We start from the raw sequence: 23,568 nt of genomic DNA, 5'->3' as shown, positions 1-23,568 counted from the left end.
ATGGCCTAATTTTTCGGACATTGCTTTGATGTATCCCAAAACTCCTCAGTTTCTCAACCAGGATATCATGGGGCACTTTGTCAAAGGCCTTGCTGAAATCCAGGTATACCACATCCACTGCATCCCCTCCACTCAGCCATCTTGAAACCTTGTCATAGAATTCCACAAGGTTTGTCTGGCAGGACCTGTTTTTGCAGAAGCCGTGTTGTGTGGCTGCCAGCCTCCCTTCCCTATCTAGCATCACTAGATCTCTCGCTATTATGAGCCTTTCCACTGTTTTTCCTACAATGGACCTAAGGCTAACTGGTCTGTAATTCCCCATGTCCCTTCTACTACCCTTTTTGAAAATTGGGACCACTGATGCCACCCTCCAGTCCTCTGGAACTTCACGTGTTCTCCACGAGGTCTCAAAAATGGAGGCCAGTAGGTGAGAGAGAACCCCTGCCAACTCTCTAAGTACTCTCGGGTGTAACCCGTCAGGGCCTGACGCCTTTGTAATGTCCAATGCCCTGAGGAGCCCCTTGACTTCAAGGGGGGAGACTCTAATCTGTGCCCCTAAGTCCCCAGCCTCATCTAAACCCCTATGCGGATATCCCCCATACTGCTTTGGGGAGAACACAGAGGCAAAACAGTCATTTAGCATCTGTGCCTGTTCCCTCGTATCAGTCACTGGATCTCCTTCCTCCTTGTTTAGTGGTCCCACTACACTATTTTTGTGTGCATTTCTTGTTTAGATAACTCCACAGCAAGAGTTGGAGATGTGCAAATTTCCAAAGGTTCATGTATTGCTTGGAAACTATAAAATCAGCTCAGTTTGCATTAAAATGAGAACTGAACAAATTTCTTCTTGCTCTCTAACTGAAAGCTCTCCTCCAAACTATCTGTGAGGTTAGTTTCTCTCTACGTGGCTTGCAATAGTTAATGACAAAAAGCGATGAAGGGGAACCTTCCGTCCGGATATTTTGGCAGGAGCCCAGATCCGCTGTCAAAATGACACTTCTCCAGAGACAGGAGGCTGGCTAAGATAAAGGGAAACACAGAGGATCCTTGTAGGCCAATGGATGCCGGGGTGGAGCAGGTGTGCGACTCCACTAAGTTCTTCTGTTGCTTGCAAAGTGGTGCTCCCCAAAGGCCCCTCTACCAGCTGCCATGCTGGCTGTGATACTGGGATGCTCCGAACTGTGTTTATGGAAAGGCTTTCACAACAGAGCCAAGTGGCAGTTAATTAACCCTTGCATACATTTTGACCACATGTGAAATAAGGAGGCAGAAAGGCTGGGCTTTCCCCTCCATTGTTCCAAGAGGAATGCAACAGATTCCAACTAGTCGTGTGAGAAGCTGGTTGCCAAGACCAAAAGTGCAAGCTGAAACCAGAGAACGCCCCGGGAGACAGGTCTGAAGAGCAAGGCAGTAATCGGGCAAAAAACAACCAAGGATTCAGGGATGTGCCACCTCGCAGGAAGACTTCAGTGTGCAAGCGAGGCTTAGCTAACCAGACACCCTTATGCTTCTTCCTGTTCATTGGCCTTGGAGGCAGTTTGGTGAAAAGCTGCTGACCCTTGCAGCTCAGTAGCCCACCATGCAGCTGCCCACAAGTTCCAGCAACTCCTAACACAGAGAGAAACTAGGAAATCTGTGTCTCTAGCAGGGCCCTCTTGTCTGTTGGTCCTGGAAGCCTAGAGCTGATGCTGGCAGTTGCCACATAACTCAGGACACTTGCGTTACTTTACAACCAAGGAAAATGGTTTTCTTATGCACCAATTCATGGCAAGTCCCTCTATTCAAGCCCCTAGAAAGTGACTGGGCCCTATGGGGACTGTGCTGGAGAATTTTCCCATGGCCATTGCCTCTTATGTCCAGAAGACTTTGGGCAAATCAACTGGGTTGATCCATGGTCATCAAACATCTGTCAAGCCATCACATGGAAGAAGACAAAAACTTGTTCATTGATGCTCCAGAGGGCAGGGCTAGATCTAATGGGCTTAAATTACAGGAGGGCAGATTTTGGTTGAACATTAGAAGGATCATTTGACGGTGGAAACAATTGACCTGGGGTGAGTTTTCCTCACTTGAGGTCTTTTTATTTATTTTATTTATTAAAACATTTTTATGCCGCCCCATTCGCCGAAGCCTCGGGGCGGCTTACAACATAGATAAAACAAGTTAAAATCCATATAAAATAATCTTAATTAAAACTCACATTACTTGAGGAGGAGTTGAACTGAATGGCCAAGAGAAGGCAGATTACTCAAATATTTCACAATAGCAGGAATAAAACTAGTTCCTCCACTCTTCACACCCCAAATTAAACTATTAAAATGAAAAAGATCACTTTGCTAAGCAGGTGTGGGCTTGGTGTGGGAAGGACTCTGAGCAACTTGCAGTTCTGGGAGTTAAAACAAATGGCTGGGCTCCTATTTCTTTCATTCTAAGCAAATGACTGGGTTCAGACAACACAATATCCCAAAGCTGAATATGGGTTGAGTGTGTGTTGTTGAACTGTGGGGTGTCATTGAAACATGGCTCATCATGTTGTGTGACTGCAGCTGTAATAACAAGTCATGGTTTGTTAGCTATTAATAACCCACAGTTCACAGCCTGACAACAAACCATTGATTCTCTTCATGGGTTGTTCATGGTTAACAAACCATGGCTTGTTGTTGCACCTAGATGCAGACAATGCAATTCATGGTTCAACAGCTTTAGTTACTAACAGAATTAGTTATTGTGTCATCTGAATCCACTTTAGGTCTTCTGCACAAGTCTTCAGTTGGTGGCTCTCAGACTTCTAATGGAAAACAAGATCCTATTCCAAAGTGTAGCAGATCTGGCGTGCATAGAGTTGATATATTGATATCAGCTGGGATATTTTGATTGATATTTTGATTAGCAGTAATGCTGAATTTGTCTGGTTTGTTGATCTAGCCCGCATTTTAGACTCTGTGAGCCTGGAACTGTGGTTTAGGCATTAATTTCGGAGCCATCATTCAAACAATGCACACTGCCAAGAAAAATCCCAAAACGCAGAAGCTGCATTGATCTATCAAGAAACCAGTTTTAGCAATAGCCAAACTAAATACTTAGATCCATGCCACCTGAATACTTTTTAATACAACAAATAACAATATTTTGCCCTTGGGAAAATTCAATTTCCCCAGCTATGTGAGGATTGCAGCTCAGCTCAGCGGGAGCAGAGGATTCCAGAGGGGCTTGCAGATGTCATCTTCCTCATGGTCAGAGCAATAAGACAGTGGGACCAGCCGCCTGGAGAGGCACTGGGCTCTCCCACACTACAGCCATGCAGAAAGAAACTGGGCAGCCCTCTGAGTGGGATGACGTAACATGGTGTGGCAGCAGGGGGTTGGACTTGGCGGCCTTCATGGCCCCTTCCAACTCTGCTCTTTTACGATTCTATGATCTCCAACCCTGTTCACAAAAAAGTGCCAGTGCGTCACTCCTGCGGGTTCAGGTTCCGGGGGACTGTCAAAGGGCAGCCACCGTCAAAGTGTGCTTTTATCTCGTAATGGCATATTCGTCAAATCCCTCCACCCCTGCAGAAAGAGTTGCTTGACTTCTTGCACTTCCTCCGCCACCTCAAGCATTCGTGATGTGAAGAACTGCGATGCTGTTCTGCAGTGCCACACATCTGTGCTCTGGTGGTTGTGTTGGCAGCAGCATGGTTTTTGGCCACTTCTCCGACCAGCAGCTTTGCCACCAGCAAACCTTGGCCAATTCCCTTGAGGTCTAATTGGCACTCAAGCACTCTAAATGCGATCGCTGCAGTAACTGGAAATAGTATTTCCACGAGGCACACACTGCATGAGGAGACGGAGCTCAAACTGAAGAGGGGATTTTGGCTTGCTCAGGTCTCCTCACTCTCCATTTGGCCAGCAGTGGGTCCCATAGTTCCCTCTCCAGCACAAATATAAGGTGCTTTCTGCCCTCTTTGGCCAGCTCCATTGCAGCTCAGGCACTGGCCTGTTTGTACATTTGTTACCCGTAAAGCATGCGAAGGGCAGGCGAACATGCCCGTTGCAATGGTGGAGGAGCAACTCCAGGGGACTCTTGGCATGGAGTGGGACCTCCTGCTGAGCCTGACCCCTTGGCAAGTGCCCTACCTGTGCAAAGAGTAAACCCACGCCTAAGCCCCAAGGAAAGCAAGCGTTTACAAGAGGCACCCCCAGCGTGACATCTGGAAGGTGCCTGGCAGGGGAAGGCTAGTTTACGAAGTGCACATAGGACAGAGCTCCACAACTGTGTTTGCTCCCATTTTCTTCAGGCATGAGGCTGCTTCATTTGTCCTCTTTGCATCTGGATTCTCTGCATCACATCACACCTTTCTCCAACATGGCGCCCTTCAGATGTGCGGGGCAGCAACCTGGCAAGCTTCTAATGTGTTGGCCTACAACTCCCATGAAGCTTCTAGGAGTTGTAGTCCAAGGCGTTGGGAGGGCAAGAGGCCGGGTTGACTGCAGACAATGGGAGTGGTTGCCTGGCATATCTGGAGTGGTGTCCTGCCGGAGGAAAGCCAGTTTTACCCAGTCAAGTGGAAGAGTTTTGAGAAGCATCTTCCATGGGTGCAGGTGGCTTGCTGAACAAATGAGTCTGCCTTACAGAGCCACCCCACCCCAATTCATCGCGGTGCTTGCGTCTGTGTTTCTTTGCTTGGCTTTTTCTCCCATGCAGCTCCTGCAAAGACCAAACCAGCTCACGGTGCTGGCAAAAAGCATGCCAGGAAACCAGGTAATGGCTGTGCTGTGGTTGCCAGTAGTTCCAGTGGTCGTCTCAGCATCTAGTTTGCTTGCTAGTTTCTGCTACCAGTGAACCTAGGCAGAGAAGGCTCAGCAAAAGGAACGAGCACCAGCAGATCATTTTCAGACCCCGGGCTTCATGGTCTTACAGGTGGTCTGCCTTTAGGTTGTCGTCTGCATGCCCTCACTTACTTCCAGATGTGGCGAGCCAGCCCTGCTGCACTTGGGGGGGAGGGTCCCCTCGTGCTCCTTCTGCCAAGAGGATCCTTGGGCTCCTGCCCGAATCCTGGCCTAAGTCAGCCACCCAGAGGCACAGTGTCGCTTATATAAGCCTAAGATTAGGTCAAAGTATGTGCTATCTTATATACCCAGAGGTTCAGGTCAGCTCGCCAGGAGGACTGGGTGGGTATGTTTCAGAGTGTCTTCCACGCCTCCTCACCACCACCACCGTTGCCTGGGTCAGGTTGCGATGGCAAAGAAGTGGCACGCCACTGGGGGCCGTTGTCAGTGGCCCCTGGGGAGGTATGGGAGGGCAGCAACTGCCTGATCAGGCCAGTCCTCGCTGCCCGCTTTGATACTGACAGCAGGCCTGCAGTGGTGGCAGGTTTGGATGCCAAATACCAGGAGAAGGAAAGGTGGCATGCAGCAGTAAAGAGGCCAGTTTTGCTGTGCTGTAATAGGATTTGGGCTGTGCCCATGTGATGCTTGTGGTGTAGTTGCTGTAATGCTAAATCCACTTCCCTGTAGTGTAGGAGTGAGAGCCTTCTGCATGTGATGTGGAAAGGAAGGGGGAAAAATTGGTGTCTTTTCATCTCCCCAAGCCTCTCCCAAGGTCTCCAAACTCATCCGACTCAAACCTGGCTCTGTTCCACTGGGACCCATTGAAACATTTAAAGGTAAGACAAGGAGTGTGTAAGAAATGGAAAGCCACGCCCATGTGGAAACTGAGAGTCTCAGGAAGGTTCTTCAAGAAAACCCAGTGTTCAACCACGCCATCTCCCTCACGTTGCCTGCTGGTTTGGGGCTGAGTTTTCCTTGACATATAAAACCTGTGTACAAATTGAAATATTTTGGACTGTAGGCATGGAGATGTGGGGTGGGGTGTGTTTGCATGTTCAGCTGCCCTTAAATACACCCAAACTCCCTGCATGTAAAGAACTAGCATGTCAGGTTAGCCCTTTGGTGAGGAAACCTTAAGAACTTGCACCTCTGTTTCTGTTTGAAATGCAGTAAGGTGCAATCCTGCAGCCTTGCAACATTATCTGGGGACCATGGGATCATTCAGAGTCCCCAGCTGCCCCCCCTTGAGGTGGCAAATGAGGGGAGAAAAACAGGCATGCCCGGAGCAGGGAGGGGAGAAGGCTGGGGTTGGGGACTTCCACTTCAGGCAACTGAAAACAGCCATCTAAATAAGATCGGGGGCGGAGTGAGGTGAGGAGGGAGTGGAGGCGCCTGCTGCGTGGGATGGCACATGCGGTGAGTGCAAGTCTCTGCATCCAGAGGCTCACATGCATCGAGGGAATTGGCTTGCGCCGATCCCCTATAAGCTTCAGCTCACATGGCTTGTGGCTGCAGCAACACCTCCAGTGATGAGGGACCGACGTCTCTGAGCGGTGGGTGGCTTTGCAGCCAATACTGTCTGAAGCCGGGAGATAGGCCAGCTGACAGATGGGGCTATGAGCCTTCTTCCCGCTGCTGCTCCAGGGCATCCCCCCTCGAGGGCTGGGATGAACAGACTCCTCCCTTGGAGGGCTGACGGGGCCATGCCGAGGGAGGCTGGTGGGCACGGCTTCCCTCGGCTGGGGTGGAGGCAACAGGGGCAGCTCTTGTGGCTGCGTGCATGGGCATGAAGCCTTGCTGCTTCCAGCAGAGGGCCCTTCAGACGTGGAGAAGCCAGCGCCACTGGATGCAAGACGGGCCGGCCCCTGCTGTTACACTTGCTTCAGGTGGAAGACATGGAGGCGGCGGCAGCAGCTGAGCGCAGGTGATGGTCCTCTGGAGGAGGGAGGACAAGAAGTTCCCGGCACCTTGCCCTGCCTCCATGCTCTGAGCTCACCTGTTGCCAGTAGAGGCTGGTGGTGCCAATGTTGGTGGCATACCGTATCCACGCTGGGCTGCAGTTTGGACTTCGAGGGAGCTGTCCGTCGTGCCAAATCCAGGCCCCTGTCCTCCAAGTAGCACCTTAAGAATTTGAACCACAACCCAGAGCGGAGATATCGTCCCACTGACACCAGCACCACCAGCCTCCAGCACTGGGGCGGCCTTTGCCATCCCAGGAGCACACTGAGTCCCCCTCCAGTCCCGGTGGCTTCGGCACCAGGAATGGGGCTCCGTGCCTTTTGCTCCAGGCTGCAAAAAGTCGTGAGCTGGCCCTGCTCCTCAAACCGCCACTCTGCAGCAGAATCTGCCCAGATGGGGATGCTGGGTACAGCGGGGCTGGTGATCGTGCGGTGGGTGGCCACAGACCTTCTGCGGGGGACTGTAGATTTCCCTTTGGCTGGTTTCAAGGTACAGACCCCAGTGAAGGAGGAGCGAGGAGGGTGTCGGGGTTGCAGATCACGCCTAGTTCAAGTGGGAGGAGTGCGGGGTACTGGGCCACAGGCGCCGCCCATCAAACAGGATGTGCAACCCAGCTGCCCAGTCCCCGTTTTCATTGCTGCAGGGAGGTGTATTTCCCGCTAAACTATAGTACTCTCTTCTACGCTCTCCTGCCACATGCACGTCATGGCAGTCTGTTCAGGTGGGAACGCGTCACCATTTCAAGGAGCTGCTCCTTTGTGTTGGCTGCTGGCTGTGTTCTGCGAAGAACAGTTGCCATATGGACGCTTCGCAGGGGATGCATCTCTCGGTGTGACCCAAAGTGGCAGGCAAGGCTGGGCCTGCTACATTTCTGTGTGCAAGGCTGTTGTTGAAAAGTGAAGGAGACTGGCAGATAAACGTTTTAAAAATGGGCAACACTCTCATTTCAGCTGTTGTTCTTGAAACACTTGCTCTACCATCAGAAGAAAAGGCCTGTATACTTTGGGAATCAATGTCCTTCTGGGGTGGGGGGCGTTGCCCCATAGATCCCATGGGAGTGCTTGTTTTATCACACCCTTTGCATGTCCACTCCCCTTGCCTTTCCGTGCACCATCTTCATTCCAGTCACAGCAGAGTTCAGCTTGCCATCAATGCGCCAAGCGAAGTCCTTGCATGCCTCGACTGTGCGCCAAAGAGGGCTTCCCCCACTCTCCTTCAGACGTGCATGAAATCGGCAGCCTGACTATGCTGAAAGATGGGAGTGTGGCCTCCCCCATCATTACCTGAGCTGCACTGCCCATGGGGACCCCCCGCAGCTGAGCCCTTTCCGAACAATGTTTCATGAATAGAGGACAGGATGCAGAACGAGCTTTTCTAATCTCATGGCCTCTTGATCTTTGGGATGGCAATTTACACCATGCCCAAGCAGCTCCTGGCTAGAGGGTGTTGGAAGCTGTACTGCAACAGGTCTGGTGGACCCTGTGCTGGAGGAAGGCTTACACTGAAGATCTGCCATAGTGCTGTAATTGCTTTGGATAAATGTGCTCTTCCGTTGGAAGAAGGACCAGTATTTGTAAAACAGCTGTTTTTCTACTGAAATATAATTTCATGGTATGCCAAGAGTCCAGCCTACAAACAGAGAGGGGACTGCCATGACCCCATGCCCTGGCCTCTCCATACATACGATCAAAAGTATCAAATGACCCTTCCTATCATTTGCTTCCATGTTCCTGAAAATAAGCAATTCCTATATATCATCATTACTACGGTGTTGCTTTTACACACTGCCTTTCTTCCTCTTGCTAGAAAGCCAGGGCAGCTTGCAAGCCTTCCTTCCTCTCCATTTTATCCTCACAACAACAAGCCTGTGAGGAAGCTCGGGCTGGGAGTCAGTGACTGGCCCAAAGTCTCTTTCTGGGCATGGCCAAATAGGAATGCAAATCCAGACCATCTAATCTAAGTCCCGGTCCCAGTCCAGTGCTCTAACCAGCACCTCTCACTGGCTCCTTGTATGAAGCAGTCTACAATTTTTGTCAATAAAAAGGGGGTCAAAATGATCTTCATCCCTAGTATTGGCCCCAGGAATGGAAGCCCAACTGCTCCCGGGGACACCAAGTCACAGTTCCAGCTGGTTGTCAGATGTTCCTGGGGCGGGAGGTCTCTTGCCCCCGAAGCATGCCCTGCTCTGTTGATGAGCTCCGTTTTCCTGCATGGCTGCTTGCTACGGCACCGTTTAGCACTGTGCCAGTTGCAGGCAATGAGCCAGAGACATCCCCGCTCTTCCCCTCTTCTCCTGCAGATTGCGAATGTTACGGTCACTCCAATAGGTGCAGCTTCATCGACTTCCTCAACCTGGTGACCTGCATCAGCTGCAAGCACAACACCCGAGGGCAGCACTGCCAGCACTGCCGGCTTGGCTACTACCGGAATAGCTCCGCAGAGCTGGATGACGAGAACGTGTGCATAGGTGAGCCGCTTGCTGTGGGAAACCCCGTGGCATTCAAGGCGGGCATCCCTTGCTTTAGGGATGCATGCAATGGGCACTGGCATGCTGTATCCACCCTGAATTAGCTGGAGCATCTACGGAGCTACCTAGGATGCTGAGCCTATTTTGGAATAAGGTTGAGCAGTAAGGACAGGCCCCTTAAAATTCAGACCATAACCCGGAGTGGTTGCACCACCCCACTAACAGCAGAGGCTCCAGTGCATGTATAGGTTTATAGAAACATAGAACCAGAGCGAGTCAGAAGGGGTCTCCTGGGCCATCTAGTCTGACCCCCGGCTCCAGCCAGCTTCATATCTGCTTGCAAAACAGGCAGGTGTGCTTATTCAAAGCCCCAGATGCAAGCATGTGTCATCCTGTGTTCACCTGAGACAAGCAGGGAGATGATGCTTGGGCAATCCTTGCGGTTGTGAAGGTTTCTTATTGTTGACCCCTGCTTTGTGCAGGGGGCATGGAACCCATGGCTGCTGTGGGGCAGTCTGTGCATGGCCCTGGAATGGATGCAGACAGTGTTCAAGTCTCATTTTTAAACACAAGATCTGGGTTCCAAAACAGTCTCCCCAATTTCAAAAGGCCTCATATTTTTTGTGGGAGAAGGGAGGTATTTTCTTGTCACAGTTTATGGAAAGTGCAAACTGGATGAGACCTTGAACTTTCCTGTGACTTTATTGGTGCAACAGCAGGGCCTTTGGGCACTTCAAGGAAACCCCTCCAGCATTCTGAGCCCCGTCCCCAAATTACTGATAAGCTGCTGCAGAACTGCCGGCTAAATAAATCTTTCAACATCATTTCCCCACCCCGCTGCATTTCTCAAGTTCTTCTTTGTGGTCTCTGTGCATCACACATATGGGCTCTGTGCCTGTGTGGGGCCTGTTGCCAGAAAGATTTTCCCAGCTAAACTTGTTCTGGTAGGAGCCCCCTCCCTCCATCCCTCTGGTATCTATGGGGGGGGGGGGGGCTCTTGCCAATTTTCCCAGTTCTTTTCCGACTGTCAGGTCTTTCCTAGCACTTTCTCTGATTACTTTCAAACCCTTCTACCCAGTGCTTTTTTTGTTAAAAAAAAAAAGGTGCCGGAACTCACGTCACCGGCAGCAAGCGTGCGACCACACACACCAATCCCAAGCTGAGCAGCTGAGCAGCTCCCAAGCCAAGCTCCCTCACTATCAGGTAGCAGATGGCAGACACAAAAGCAGCCTGCAGGCACTATGTTAATGATGCTTGCTGCTGATGAAAAAAAGGTGCCAGAACCCTGTTCTGGTGCGTTCTATGACAAAAAAGGCCCTGCTTCTACCAATCTCTCTCTTCTGCAACTCATTCCATTCACTTACTTTTCTTTCTCATTTTTAGAAACCCAGCCTTTTTGCTATCCTTATGAAAACAAACAACGCCCCCCCCTCCCCGGTCATCTTCTCTTTTTAAATTTTTTCCTCAGCTGTCAATCCCCTTTCTCCTCTCTGTCCCCCACTGGTGCTCAAGTCAGCCTCGGTGAGGACAAGGCGCACCTCCAAGGTGACACTATCATCGGGTCCCTCCGGGGACATCGACGGGGCCTGCCCGGGCCAACCCTCGATGCTGGCACCACTTCACAGCAAGCGGCCTCTCTTGACCTGCACTTCGTTTTCTTGTTCGTTCGGACAGATTGCAATTGCAACCGGATAGGCTCTCTGGCCAACCGCTGCAACGAGACCGGCTACTGTGACTGCAAAGGCGGTGGCATCACTGGGCCGAAATGTGACGACTGCCTCCCTGGCTACTACTGGAGACAGGGCTGCTTCCGTAAGTAGGACTGCCTGGCCGGGCCCCTCACCTGCTTGGGGAGGAAGCAAGGAGCCCTGTGGGGACCACCTGCCCTCCATGGGGACGGTCCCTAGTTCCCTCCCTGGTGCTTCTAGAGGGAGAGTCAGGTAACCAATGCTTGTGTTTGAGGAGAACAGGGACATGGCACTGCGGGCCTGAGGGCCAGTTTCCCCAAATACTCTTGCCCCCTTCCCTGGCCAGATATCACACCATCTTCTCTGCATCCCAGAAGTGTGGGTTTGGCTGTTGGAGAGGAAAGGGCAGGTGCAGGGGAAGTTCTGGTGTAGCTCTTCAAAGCAAACCATAATGGGCCAACTCTGACCCACTTAGAGGGCAAGCCTGAATCCGGCCCAGTCCAACCATTTGCTGGTTTCCTGGGTGTTCTGCCACCCCGCCAACATTCTGAAAAGTTGGAATGCCTCCTCTACGGGCAGGAAGAGTCTTGAGCTAAAATCTGTGGGTGTTTGGACTGGAGGCAGTCAGGGAGTGGCCCACGGGGCTGGGGTCCCTTCCTCAGGGGCCCTCCAGCAAACCGAAGCTGGCCCTGGAGGTGCCCAGCTCCAGGGTTCACCAGCGCGCCCGGCCTTCTCTGTTGCTGCAGCGAACGTCTGCGATGAGGAGCTGCTGCTTTGCCAGAACGGAGGCACCTGCTACGCGAACCAACGGTGCATCTGTCCGCCTGGCTTCAAGGGAGTCCTCTGCGAGCAAGCCAAGTGCGAGGGGGAGAACGCAGAGTGCGACTCGGCCGCCGGCTTGTCCCCCAGCCCCTCGGCCCTCCTCCTCGGCGCCCTGGGTCTGCAGCTGCAACGCCGGTGGAACCTGTAAAGCACGAGGGACACCGCCCGGTGCAGATGCCTCAGGATTGGGGACTGAAGAGGGAAAGGGGGGTCGCAAGCTGGGTGTGGGGTGTTCCCCCCTGCCCCAAAGCCTCTTTCCTCTTACAGAAGGGGCAGGAGGATTCGAGGAGGTCTGAGGCGCCTCCTGGCCAAGTTGCTGAGGACCCTGGCTGAATGAGTGCTGCAACAGGGCAGAGACAGAGCTCATTAAATCGCCAGAGATAGAGGGTGGGGAAGGAGCGTCTCGCCACAACTTGAGAGGAAGCGAAGGACTTGCAATGCTTCCCCTGATCCTTTACGGGGTGAGCGCTTTGCCCTTCTACTTTGCACAGGGGGAGTCTGCCAAAAATAATTATAACAACTTGCCACAAATCTCCAGCATTTAGTTGTTCAGACTTTGTTTTCCTGTTCCTTTTTTCTTACTTTCTTATTTCCTTTCCCCTCCTTACTTCTGATGTTTGCAAGGAAGCACCTCCAGCAGAGACTGCAGCTAGGGAAACCAGGTGGCGTGGGCCAGGTACTAGAACACAAGACTGTACCCTCCCTTGCACCACCAGCCCACTCTGGCTGAGGTCTAAATGTTATATCGTTGCCTATAAATCAAGTTGCTGACTGTATTAAGTTTTTGTACTCCTCCCCAACTCATTTTTATCCTTTGGTTGTGATTCTTCAAGTTGTTCCTTTTCTCACACTCAAGACCAGGACTTAAACAAGGCCGCTTCGTATCGCGCCAAAGTGTAACCGTGTTATCCAGGCTTTGCCGTAGAGTTTACTGTTTAAATACTTTTTTGAGTAGAGAATTATTTTTGTTTGGATTATAAATGTTCTAAAGGAAAAACAAAAAAACCACCACAGCCTCTAGAAAGACATTTTACCGTAAGCGTCATGGCGTAATAATCCCACTACAGCAAAGGAACTAATTGCTGGCAGGCCTCCAATTTTATTTTATTTTATTTATTTTGCCATTGCATGCTCAATGAACCTACTGGCAGCAGCTTTTAAATCGCAGATGTCTCCTTGCTTTTTCTGACACCAAAAAAGCAAATACGATCGCTGGAGTGGGACTGGGATTGCTGGGCTTTACCCTTTGAATTCTTTTAAAATAGCTATCTTTATTTATATGAAAATGAATCTTGGCTATGCTTTCTGGGTTATTTATTTCCATACAGGTGACAATGAGACTGCTAATTCTTTCTCAGCAGTGATCTGACTTTATTTCCAATGCTAGCTGAGACGTGGAGCACTGGAAGATGTTAATAAGAACAAGTAACCCCATAACAGAGGAACAAGTGAGGTGTCTGTTGCCAAGTATTCGGTTTCTTGCAAAAATGCTCCTGCTTATGTGTCCAATATACCTTGCCCTGTTGAGGCCTGGGGAGTTGCCCCTCAGGTTAATTCCTTTATTTCCTTTTTGCACTTCTAATGTCAGGATTCCCTGGAGAATGCTCAGATTTGCCCCTCTTCTTCCTCAGTAGCTGAGCTTCTGTTGGCACGGTTACAAGAATTAGGAGGCTGGGTGGGATGCTGAGGCTTGCCCAAATACACCGCATCTTTGGAAAAGGAGCTTAAGTTGGTGTGGCGCAATGCAATGGTTACGAATGCCGGGCTGGGACTGGGGAGATCTGGCTCCCAGCCCTTGCTCAGCCACGGGGCTCCCTGGGTCACTCTGAGCCGCTTGCCGACCCTCCGCTTGCCACAAGAATCCCACTGAGAGGAAGGGAACCTTGCAGGCTGCCTTGGGCTCCGTGCAAAAGGATGGACAGTCATCACCACAAGAGCAGTGGGAGAGCCAGGAGCACCTCCCAGTGAGCATGGTGTACTGGTTCATTGGTGCAGGGGCGAGGAGAATGGAAACATTGCTGGGGGTGGGGATGGATTGAGTTATCCTGGGAAAGGGCGGGCGGGCTGGCTGGCACCCTGTGCAGGAGCAGTCCACATTGCAACTTGCTGCTGAAGATCCCACTCTTAGGCACCACCTGAAATTGCAGGTTTTGCAGGTACAACACTCATAGCCGCTATTTACCCAGGGGCGCAAAACCTGAGACCCAGGACCCTAACTGGGAACTCCAGGGATCCAGGCTGGGAAAGAAAGCCTTCTGCCAGTTGGATCTGGGTCGCAGATGCTCCGGCCCTCTGAGAATCCCCGTCGGACCTCCCAAAACTGACAAGTGGTGGAGATGATGGACTGGACTGGAAGCAGGAAAGGATGCCAGAAGCATCAAAGGTGGACCCAAGGTGGAGTTCTGGTTTAAGACAACAGAATCTCAAACCTGCTTTAACATCAGTGTGAAACAAGATGCGCTTGCAAGTGGAAACTGCTGCTAAAGGCTTGCCAAACCAAACACATTTTAGCGCTGGAATAAGATGCACTTTGGTAGCTCCCTGCCTGTATCCCTCAGGGCATAACAGTCACGCACTCACAGGAAAGGAGAATCCATGCATCTGAGTCAGGGACAGCTGGAAGGGGCACACTTGAACCGAGCAAGCTGAAGCCCCTTTTGCACCATTTCTCTCTCAGTGCTGTGATTAATCCTCTGAAAACACAGGGCATTCACAGGATCAACAAGGTCCGTCTACACCTAGGATTAGGGGAGCAGAATTTGCTCCACAGATTCTGCTCCAGGATTTGCAGGAACTGCACTTCCCCTCTGTCATAGACCTTTGCAGCACTCACTCACAGGAAAGAGAAAACCATGCTTTGAATGGCTCCTCAGACGCTGTAAGAAAAGCTGACTAGCTTATTTGGTATTAATGTGCTATATATTTCCCCCTCAACCATCCTTGTACAATGCAACAGGAAAAAAAATGCTTTCCAACAAAAATTTAAAGAATGAAAACTCAGAGAAATTTTCAAGAGTGGTTGGGGTGTGTGTGTGTGTGTAAGCGCGTGCGCATGTGCAAAAATCCCATCTCTCATTGTCCAAGCATCTCTCTGGCAGTCTTTTAGTTCCCACAACTCAATTAACATCCCAAGGGAACTGTCACGAGGCAACTTGGAAGGCCTTTGGCAGAGCCCTGCTGCATCTGACCAGGGGTCCACCGAGTTCAACCTTCTGCCCACACCAGGACCAACAAGCTGCCAAACGGGAAGCCCACAAGGAGGAGAGGAGCAGCACGGCATTCTCCCACCCATGCTCCCCAGCAACTGGAATACACTGACGTGCCAGCTCTGATCCTGGAGACAGCCTATCACCCCCTGCCCCAGTGGCCATGGCTGCCTCCTCCTCCAGGAAGCTGGCCTTTCCCCGTGGGGTTTGTTTTCTCATTGGGAAGCATGGGGGGGGGGGGGGGGGGGGAGGGTTGTGCATTAGGAAAAAGGGATGGGCGATAGAGAGGAAAAAGAACGAACACTACCAAGCATCCTCAGCTGCCCTGTAGTGATAAAGGAGCTAAAAATACCAGTAAATGACATTCAAAAACATCCCAAAAGACAGAAAAATGGAAGACTTCAGGGAAGAACCTTTGAGGGAAAATTGGCATATAGATTTTGTCACAGAATTACCTTTGCCCCTTTTCCAGAACAAAGGCAAAACTGCCCTCCCCCTGCAACATACACCTGCCCCCTCCCCCCCCCCAACAAGGCATTGAGGAAAGGAATTGTGTAAGATTGTACATTACATACATTTTCCTGCAAACATTTCTGAGACTTCTCGAACCCCTCTTGAAAATGGAAGGCCATTTTGCAAAATTATGCACAGATCTTTTATTATTATGGACAGCTGTCTGCTCACGGAAAGTACACAATACGTTGCAGGAGAAGCCCACCTGCTCTTTGCAGGTGAACCAGCCTGAGGTGCTCCTTCTGGACACACAGCTCTCACACCTCATAGTTCAGCCCAGGACTTCAGCAAGGGGAACTCTAAAATCAGCAGCAACTCTTTTGTCTGAACTCAGATGTGCGAACAACCCATGATTTATCAACCACTAAAAACCCATGAAGAACATCCAGCCTTTATTAGGTTGTGCACTGTGATTGTTCATGGTTCCAACAGAATGATAGCTCACATTTCAACAACAATCCACGGTTTAATGACAACCCACGAGTGTAATTTGCGTTGTCGGAACCCAGTTAATACCTGCTCTGGGAATTAGTTGACCTGGATCAGTGAAGAAGCCTGCATCTGGGCTTCTTTGGGGGTGTGGCTATGGGGGACCGCTCTGCATGCCAAACCTGACCGCTATAACACAGCAAATAAGAATGGCCTGCTGTTGTTTTGTAACTGAGACTTCATTACAAAAAGGCATCGAGCTTCGGAACTCTTGAGGTTGGGCTTAGTGCACCTGTACCAGGATGACATGAGATGACAAGGGCAGAGTTGAACAAAGACGGTCCCTGCTGGCAGATTATGCATTTACCACGCTTTAGAGAGCTCAGCTGTCCCGTTATCAAACTACAGCATAAACCGGATGGCCCCTTGCATTTTGGATCAGAATCAAAGTGCACATGTTGAAAAGACATTGAAAAAGCCAGAGAAAATGAGTTTGCCCCCTTTCAGAAACTTGTATTTCTATTAGCAGATTTACAGTACATATTTACTGCAGTGCTGATCTAATCCTCCAACCATTTAAAGAGTGAACATCTTGCGGGAAAATTTATCATATTTGACTACTGCGCAGATGAAAAATAAGCTAAGCATTCAAAGCCTACTTCATGTAGATGCTAGTTATGAAACAGAAAAGTGGATGAAAACTTGAAATGATCTGACTGGTTTATTTACATAAAGGCCTAGGTTGCCTATGTCTGATCTAAGCCACAGTTTATTGTGCTACCCAGGGTTTCTTTGGCACACAACTGAACAAACCGTGGTTGTTTTCCTCCTCCTCCCTCCTTGCATCCAAAATGTCTTTGTGCTACTGTAGTACTTGGCATGCGGAGTAACAGATTTGACCACCTCCGGAGCCTGATAAAACCACCCACAGGTTTGGGCAAAATGACAATCCATGACTTAAACAGCTCAAAAGTTCACCTACAAACAACAAATACGGATTTTCTTTCTGAATTGTTTGTACTTAATTGTTCATTAACACAGCTAGATTCATACCTCGCACAACAAAGCCGGAATGCAACGACCCAAAACATGGGTTCATATTATGTGTAAACCGGGTCAAACCAATAGTATGAGAATATTGTTTTGAAGCACACAAAACAGCAATACAGCCAACAACTCTATAATGTTCGATGGATGTGAGAATATGGGAAAATGGTAAAGGGAACTGCTTATTATTTAGAAAGCACTGTCTCCCCCCAGCCCTGCAGTTCAAAAGAGTAAAGCATATTGCAAAAACAACTTCTTTACTTGAGGTTTTTGGTTTTTTTTTTAACCTTTAAAAAACTGTTGATGCCAGTTTATTTACAGTTAGGGTATTACAGAGCAGAAGTAACAGACCAAAATATTTCTGAAAATATGAACAATGGTAACACTCGGCGGTACAATCCCAGTTTGTCCCGTGCTCTACAAGGGGGAACCAGCTGCTTGGTTCACGTTTCTCCTTCCAGATTTCTGGATGCCAGACTGTGGGCAGGAAGGCGAGGGAATAACAAGAGCCGGATACAAAAAGCAGAGGCCAAGCAGAGACCCATCTCAAGAAGCAGCCCAAATCTTGGTGCGTGCAGAAAACTGCACTCGTAACAAACCGAGGAAAGCGATTTTAAAAATCGGCTGCACAACACGCCTTCTGTTCCATGCCCATTACTCCATTTCCCACAAGGCACCTGCAGAGGGCTGGCATTAAGCGAAAGGAAAAAGGAAGAGGACCCCATTGCAACGAGAGAGAGATTTATGGACTGTATGTTAGGTTGGACTTTTTTTATTTAAAGAGACTCTTTTATATATTTGAAGCAGAGAAACCAGTATTTCTCCAGCAGCAAAAGGCCTCAGAATGTGGGCAAAGAAAGAAGCAAAACCACATTGTCAACTTAAATCTTTGGGCTAAAGCCGGAGTGACGATGGACTCGCTCACGTGTTTTGTTTTGTTTTGTGTGTGCCTGGCCACTGATCGCCGAGGCCTAACCGGCACCCACATGGGCCGGGTCCATTACACGATACCTGCTTACATGTCATGAGGTGGGGCAAACAATTTAGCTGTGGCCTCTGTCTTTATGACTCTAAAAATAAATTTCTTTATGCTATACAAATATACATGGCTTCTGACATTTACAGAGTGTGTGTTCTTTTAAGCAAAGAGGTCTGTTGCACTAGGAGCATCCGCCTAACATACTGGTCTAAAATCCCTCAGAGCTGGCCTTGCAGTCCAGAAATAAGACGCCCACTGTAACTAGTGGGGTCTTGCAACGTACCGGGGGGGGGGGGGGGACACACCACATGGCTAGTAGTTGGTCCGCCGCCGCTTGATATCCAGGGGACTCTGGTTCTCCAGAAACTCCGAGGGCCTCCTGAGCCTGGGGTGATAGTCCTGGGCTTGTCCCCACTCGGTGGGGCTTCGCGGGTCCCCGCTGCCCAAAGTCTCTGCCTTGTCAGGGACTCGCCAGTCATGCTCTTGGGCTTTGTGAGGCCTGGCGCAGGAAGGAATTCCCGGTGGATGCACCCTTGGGGCAGAGTGGCCAGGCGTTTCCGTCCTGGAAGCTGGCTCCTGCATGGCATTGCTCCAACTCCTTTGAGCCCCGGGGCTGCCAGGGCCCTGTGGCAGCACTGCTCCCGAGCTGCTGGAGGGTGAGCAACGAACGTCCCTGCAAGCCCGGAGATCCATGGCTGCCTCTGCCCTCTGGGCCAGTCGGGGGTCCCGCGGTGTCTCCACAGGAGGCGTGGCTTGTGCACACAGCTTCCGGGAGGAGTGCTCCTGAGGTCCAGAGGGAGGCGGAGGCGCACAGCTCCCCCTGCTGGGAGCACCAGCACTGGCTGGGGGGCGCTGGGGGTCTCGGCTTGAGGCTTCACTCTGCTCAGCCCTGCCCATGCCCGTTTGGCCTTGCGTGGCTCTCTCTGGCACCGCAGCTCCAGGGCGGGGAAGCAGCCTGGCCTTCAGGATCCTCAGAGCACAGCTTTTGTACTTGTGGCTGGGCACCGGGATGATGCTCCCCCTTTTCCGCGCATCCTGAATCAACTCATTCCAATCATGGTTCTCCTGTGAAGGACAAAAGCGATCAGAGCAGGCATTGCAGTGGTACAGGCAGGGGCACGTGCTTTGACTCATAGGAGTGGTTTGCGAGCTACGTTAAGCACATTAATGAGCAGTATATTAAAGTTTAATCTAGTGCCTCAATGCAGAGCCCAGGGCGGCACGTTCAGACTCCCCGTCCCTCCCAGGCAAGGGCAGGCAACACCTTTTCTGCTGAGGACCGCATCCCTGGAGCGGTGATCTGCCTGGGGGCTCAGCCCAAAGAGGGCGGGGCAGCCCTTCTCTCTTCCTACCTCCTCCTCCAAGCAGCTGCCAGAGCGCCAAACTGAGGGCACGCAAAAGGCTTTTGACATCAGCCTACAGGCTGCAAGCCGCCCCCTGCAAGGCCATATCAATTAATCCTAAATATTAGCACCCATAATGGGCCTCGGATGTGCCTCACTTTGAGAGAGGGATCCCCCAACTCTCACTGAGAAAGAATGGCTTGTGCATACACAGAGGGTCTCTGTCAGAGCCTCTCTGTCAAGCATAAGAATTCTTCTCAGTGCAGCTGTGCAGGCGCCGGTGCGGGAAGCACTTTTATGATGCTGGGGAGAACACAACTGCCCCTTCCACACCCAGCCGCAACCATCTGTTGGAACTGGGTGCCCTCTAGCGGCCACACCAGCACAGAATGAAAGAGCAGAACTCCAGAGAGCCCCAAGCCTGGCTTATTGCGGACGGGTGGCGCCCTGGTGCCCTCGGCCAATCCATTCCCATCCTGCTCCTCCCCACTCGCACAGCTGCGGAACAAACCAGGAAGGATTTACAGAGTGCACTGAATCACAGCCTGCCACTGAAAATGCTGCTCATTATTCTGGCTTGCAAGACAATACCTGGAGGAGCTGCTAAGCAAGCTCTTCCTGGTGCGTTTAGCCACTATGGTCTCCTTACGGGAGAAGGAAAGCAGGAGCAGGGGCCAGGCGTGCCCCAGGGGGCAGCTCACTCGCAATGGGGCAAAGTGCTTGGGAAGCCTGGCTAATCGCCCTCCCCGAGTGCCATAATGCAAGGCCGGGCTCAGGCAAGCAGTTCCGCATGACTTCCAGATTGTCCCATGCCAGCTCTCCATTATGCATTCCCACGCAAACCAGCCCCAACAAGAGGATTGTGCTCACCTCCATACCTGAGGTATGGAATTAGGCTGCTGCGGGGGGCGGGCTGGTGCCTTCCCAGAACTCCTCTAAGCCACAGGCATTGGGAATGGGCTCTGTTTTATTGTAAGGCCATCCCGACACCTTGGTTGCGGACAGTGTATAAAAGTTTTAAATAAACAAACATGCAACCAGGTGGCTTTGCATCTTCAGGCACACGGAGTGGTCAGTTGTGAAGCCCGTGGCCTTTCCTTCAGTGCTCGTCCTAACTAGACCTCTGTCTCTGAGACCCTCTGAAGGGTCCCTCTCTCTGTTCTGTCCATGCTATGAAAGAAGCACGCTTTTCCCTACTGGGGCTGAAAGATCCAACCCACCAACAAACCACGGATGCTCTGGTCCTAATCCAGGCATACAAGTTGTTTAAATAAATAAATAAATAAACAAACAAACAAATAAATAAAATGTGGCATCCGTTGATCCCTTATTAATTCATGGGACATCCTCCAATTTCTCTTCCAGACCTGCCAAGTTGCTCACCCCGGCTTGTAGCCTTTCATGAACCGCCTCTGCAGGACTGGATCAAACTAGCCAAGTACTTCCAGCTCTTGCTGTGGTCACTTGTTTCCTCGGAGGGCCTGCGTGACTGAGCGAGGCACCCTATGCTGCTCACAGAGCCTCCTGTGATTTCCTCTGCAATTCAGAGTTAAACCTTCCAAGATTCCTAAAAACTCCATGAGAAAGGCTTGCCCAGCTAAGAGACCACAAGCTTCAAGAAGGGAGAGAAGGCATGTACGCGCGATCCCAGCCGTCTCTGCAGGAAACACGCTGCGCTGCCCAACACTGGCTCTCCAAGTGCACGTTCTAACTACAAGGGCTAGTGCAGGGACTGATGTCCTGCCCCCACAAGCACACCTGTTTCCCCTCCACATACCATTAACGTTTTCAGCTTTCCGAGGATGAAAAGGCTGTGTTTGGCCCGTGTGATTGTGACATTCAGACGCTGAAGGCTTCTCAAAAACCTGAGAGAGAAAGCATTACTAGCCTGACATGCCGTGTGGCGGACCAGAAAAGCAAAGCGTCTTCCCCCAGCCACATACCACGCCTTTCTAAACCCTGAGCATGACTCACATTCTATTCATTCAACCCATTGTGCAGGAATTAGACATGCAGTTAGGGTTGTAGTGCTTTAAAGGCTGCAAGAGTCCCACTGAGGCTTAAGAATTCTGTCCCAGATGCTTCAGAAATCTTGGACAGACCTTCCTCCCAGGACGAAGCGCATTCATTCTCAGCACTCCCTTGTGCCCTCCCAGATCTTGAAACCAGCTGGGTCGCTTGCCTCAACCAGGTACAGGTTGGGCGAAGGTAAAGGGTGTGGAAGGAGGTCGGGAGGAGCCAGAGAAAAGAGCAGCCGACACTTTACTGTCACACTCCTTCTCCAAGTGCTGATCTTTACTCAAGCAAAGGAGCATCAGCCATGCTCCGCTGGGAGATGTTTGAGCAGAGTCCATGACACTGCAAGGTCTGCAGAAGTGCAATGCCTCTTTGGGGGGGGGGAGCACTGGGGGCGGGGGGACCTCCAAATGGCTCAGTCAGCACTGAGCATGCCCAGAGCCCACAGAATCCTGGGTGCTGGAGGTGGAAAAGCAGCAATGAAATGGCATCCTGGGGTCCAGCTGCTTTGAGGACCCCTCAGAAATGGGCGTGGGAACAAGCAGAGCCATCGGGGTGGCGGTCCCTGGAGCTTCAGGACAATATCCTGGAGGGTTGTTTGTGCTCCACGAGCTGGGAAATGCCAGGCTCACTTTCCTGTGAGGTCACTGGTGGGCCTGGGTCCTCCTTTTTAAAGGTGTGGCTCCGGCACTATTGTTGCAATTACAGCGTTTAAAATGGGGCAGAATGCCTGATTATTGAAAATTTTAAAGATAGCATTTGACTGCCTTATAGCTGCTTTCTTTGCTCTAAGTTGCTAGCAGCAAAAGGTACGCAGGGGCTAAATTATCTAAGCCCATCTGCACACCGGCTCTGCAACTGTCTTGCAGCTGCTTTCTGGTCTCTCCTTTACTTGGCTTCCAGCTGAGCCCCCACAGCTCAAAAGGGGGAAGGGGAGGGATGGAAAGCCAGTTTCATTTCATGTGTCAAGACCTTCAGCCTCCTCCTGGCACAACGCGTTAGTAGATTAATATTATTTGTTGTGATTCATGTGAAACCGCTCTCTTTAATATTTCAAAACAGTGCCTGAATATTTTATTCATTTCAAAGGTGACTTGCAAAACAGAAATGTCCTGTTAGCGCAGCTGCGACCTTTTTTCTCCTTCTCGAAAAAAACAAACCTGCACAGAAACTTTAGAAAACAATTTTCCAAGCCAGTCTGCTGGGTTTCTGCCCACCAGGTCTGCGGGGATCACAGTTAAAAAGCACTGACTCCAGCTGTGCCTGGACCGCCACAGTCTGGAGATGGTTGGAGCAGCCAGGACTCAATCCCCTCACCTGCTCCCCCCATGTGACTGTTTGAGCCCCCCGGGATGGAAGGAGAAGCAGAACTGCCCAGAACAGGGGAGGGGCCTGCTGCCCCACCGCAGCGCCCCTGCTATGCAACGCAGAAGGGAGGAGGTGCGATCCCGGCATCTCCAGGCAGGACCAGAAAGAGCGAGGGTCGGACCCTGCAGCCGGGAGCATCCTAGGTTCCGAGGAGCCTCAGCCAGCTGCTCAGAGCCAGGCGCCGCAAGCCCCAACCCCTTCAGCCTGGTGACTAGCTCTCCAGAGGCAATCCACTAGGGTGGGTCTCTCTCCGAGTGTCCCAGCGAGCAGAGGTGAGTCAGTTCAGTTACCCTGAGGGGGCGGCTTCCGGGGAGACTCAGCCTTGCAGAAAGGCATTATCATCAAGGGCGTCAAACCTCTTTCAGCCCGAGGGCCAAGGTGCTCTTTGGCACGGCCCCTCTGGGCCCAGTTCCCTGTGGCGAAGGCAGGCTCAGCCTCTTAGCTCCCAGCAGTCGTGCTCTGGAGAGGTGGAGGCAGGCTGGCTCCAAAGTGCCAAGGCTTCCGTGCGCCTTCCCCACCTGCAGCACTCCGGCCTGTGACTGCTTCCACCCCCAGCTAATTTTCTGGAAAGGCAGGAGGTGCGGGGACTGGCTTAGACCTTCTCCTGCCCTGCCCCTCCCACACCTGGCTCCGCGGCCTGACGTGCCTGTCCCGAGGCCCCCCCCCTTTGTCAAATAGGAGTTGAGTATAGGGGTGACATTTGGGGACACGGAAGCAGCTCCCACTGGCGTGGCCTGCCACCACAGCTTAGGGAGCTGCCCTCATGCAGGGAATGCCACAGTGGGGCATAGGGCATGGACACATCCAACTGGTTTCAGTCCACCCTGAAACCTGGCCGGAGACCCTCAAGTGTGGCCATCCTGAGGACTGGAACTCTGCCAAGGCAGAGGCCCGTGTGACGCTCCGGCTCCAAGAGCGCG

General features: G+C 51.3%; 2 protein-coding genes across 2 annotated transcripts in view; one reads left to right on the top strand and one right to left on the bottom strand.

Annotated features, from left to right (window-relative positions):
- The window catches only part of NTNG2 (netrin G2), an 81,339-nt gene extending 69,444 nt beyond the window's left edge, over window positions 1–11,895 (top strand). The window contains exons 5-8 of the mRNA XM_044440023.1: window positions 5,573–5,647; window positions 9,070–9,237; window positions 10,912–11,049; window positions 11,672–11,895. Of these exons, the coding sequence (XP_044295958.1) occupies window positions 5,573–5,647; window positions 9,070–9,237; window positions 10,912–11,049; window positions 11,672–11,895 (605 nt within the window). The remainder of the gene's footprint in view (window positions 1–5,572; window positions 5,648–9,069; window positions 9,238–10,911; window positions 11,050–11,671) is intronic.
- Window positions 11,896–15,841: 3,946 nt separating this feature from the next.
- The window catches only part of SETX (senataxin), a 35,149-nt gene continuing 27,422 nt past the window's right edge, over window positions 15,842–23,568 (bottom strand). The window contains exons 20-21 of the mRNA XM_044439922.1: window positions 21,042–21,129; window positions 15,842–18,986 (exon numbers count right to left, since the gene is read on the bottom strand). Of these exons, the coding sequence (XP_044295857.1) occupies window positions 18,234–18,986; window positions 21,042–21,129 (841 nt within the window). The 3' untranslated portion in view covers window positions 15,842–18,233. The remainder of the gene's footprint in view (window positions 18,987–21,041; window positions 21,130–23,568) is intronic.

The sequence above is a fragment of the Varanus komodoensis genome, unplaced genomic scaffold, assembly GCF_004798865.1.
Source record: "Varanus komodoensis strain SLA01 unplaced genomic scaffold, ASM479886v1 scaffold36, whole genome shotgun sequence".
NCBI lineage: Eukaryota > Metazoa > Chordata > Lepidosauria > Squamata > Varanidae > Varanus > Varanus komodoensis.
Note: the sequence above shows the minus strand (reverse complement) of the source record. Positions and strands in the feature narration are given on the sequence as shown.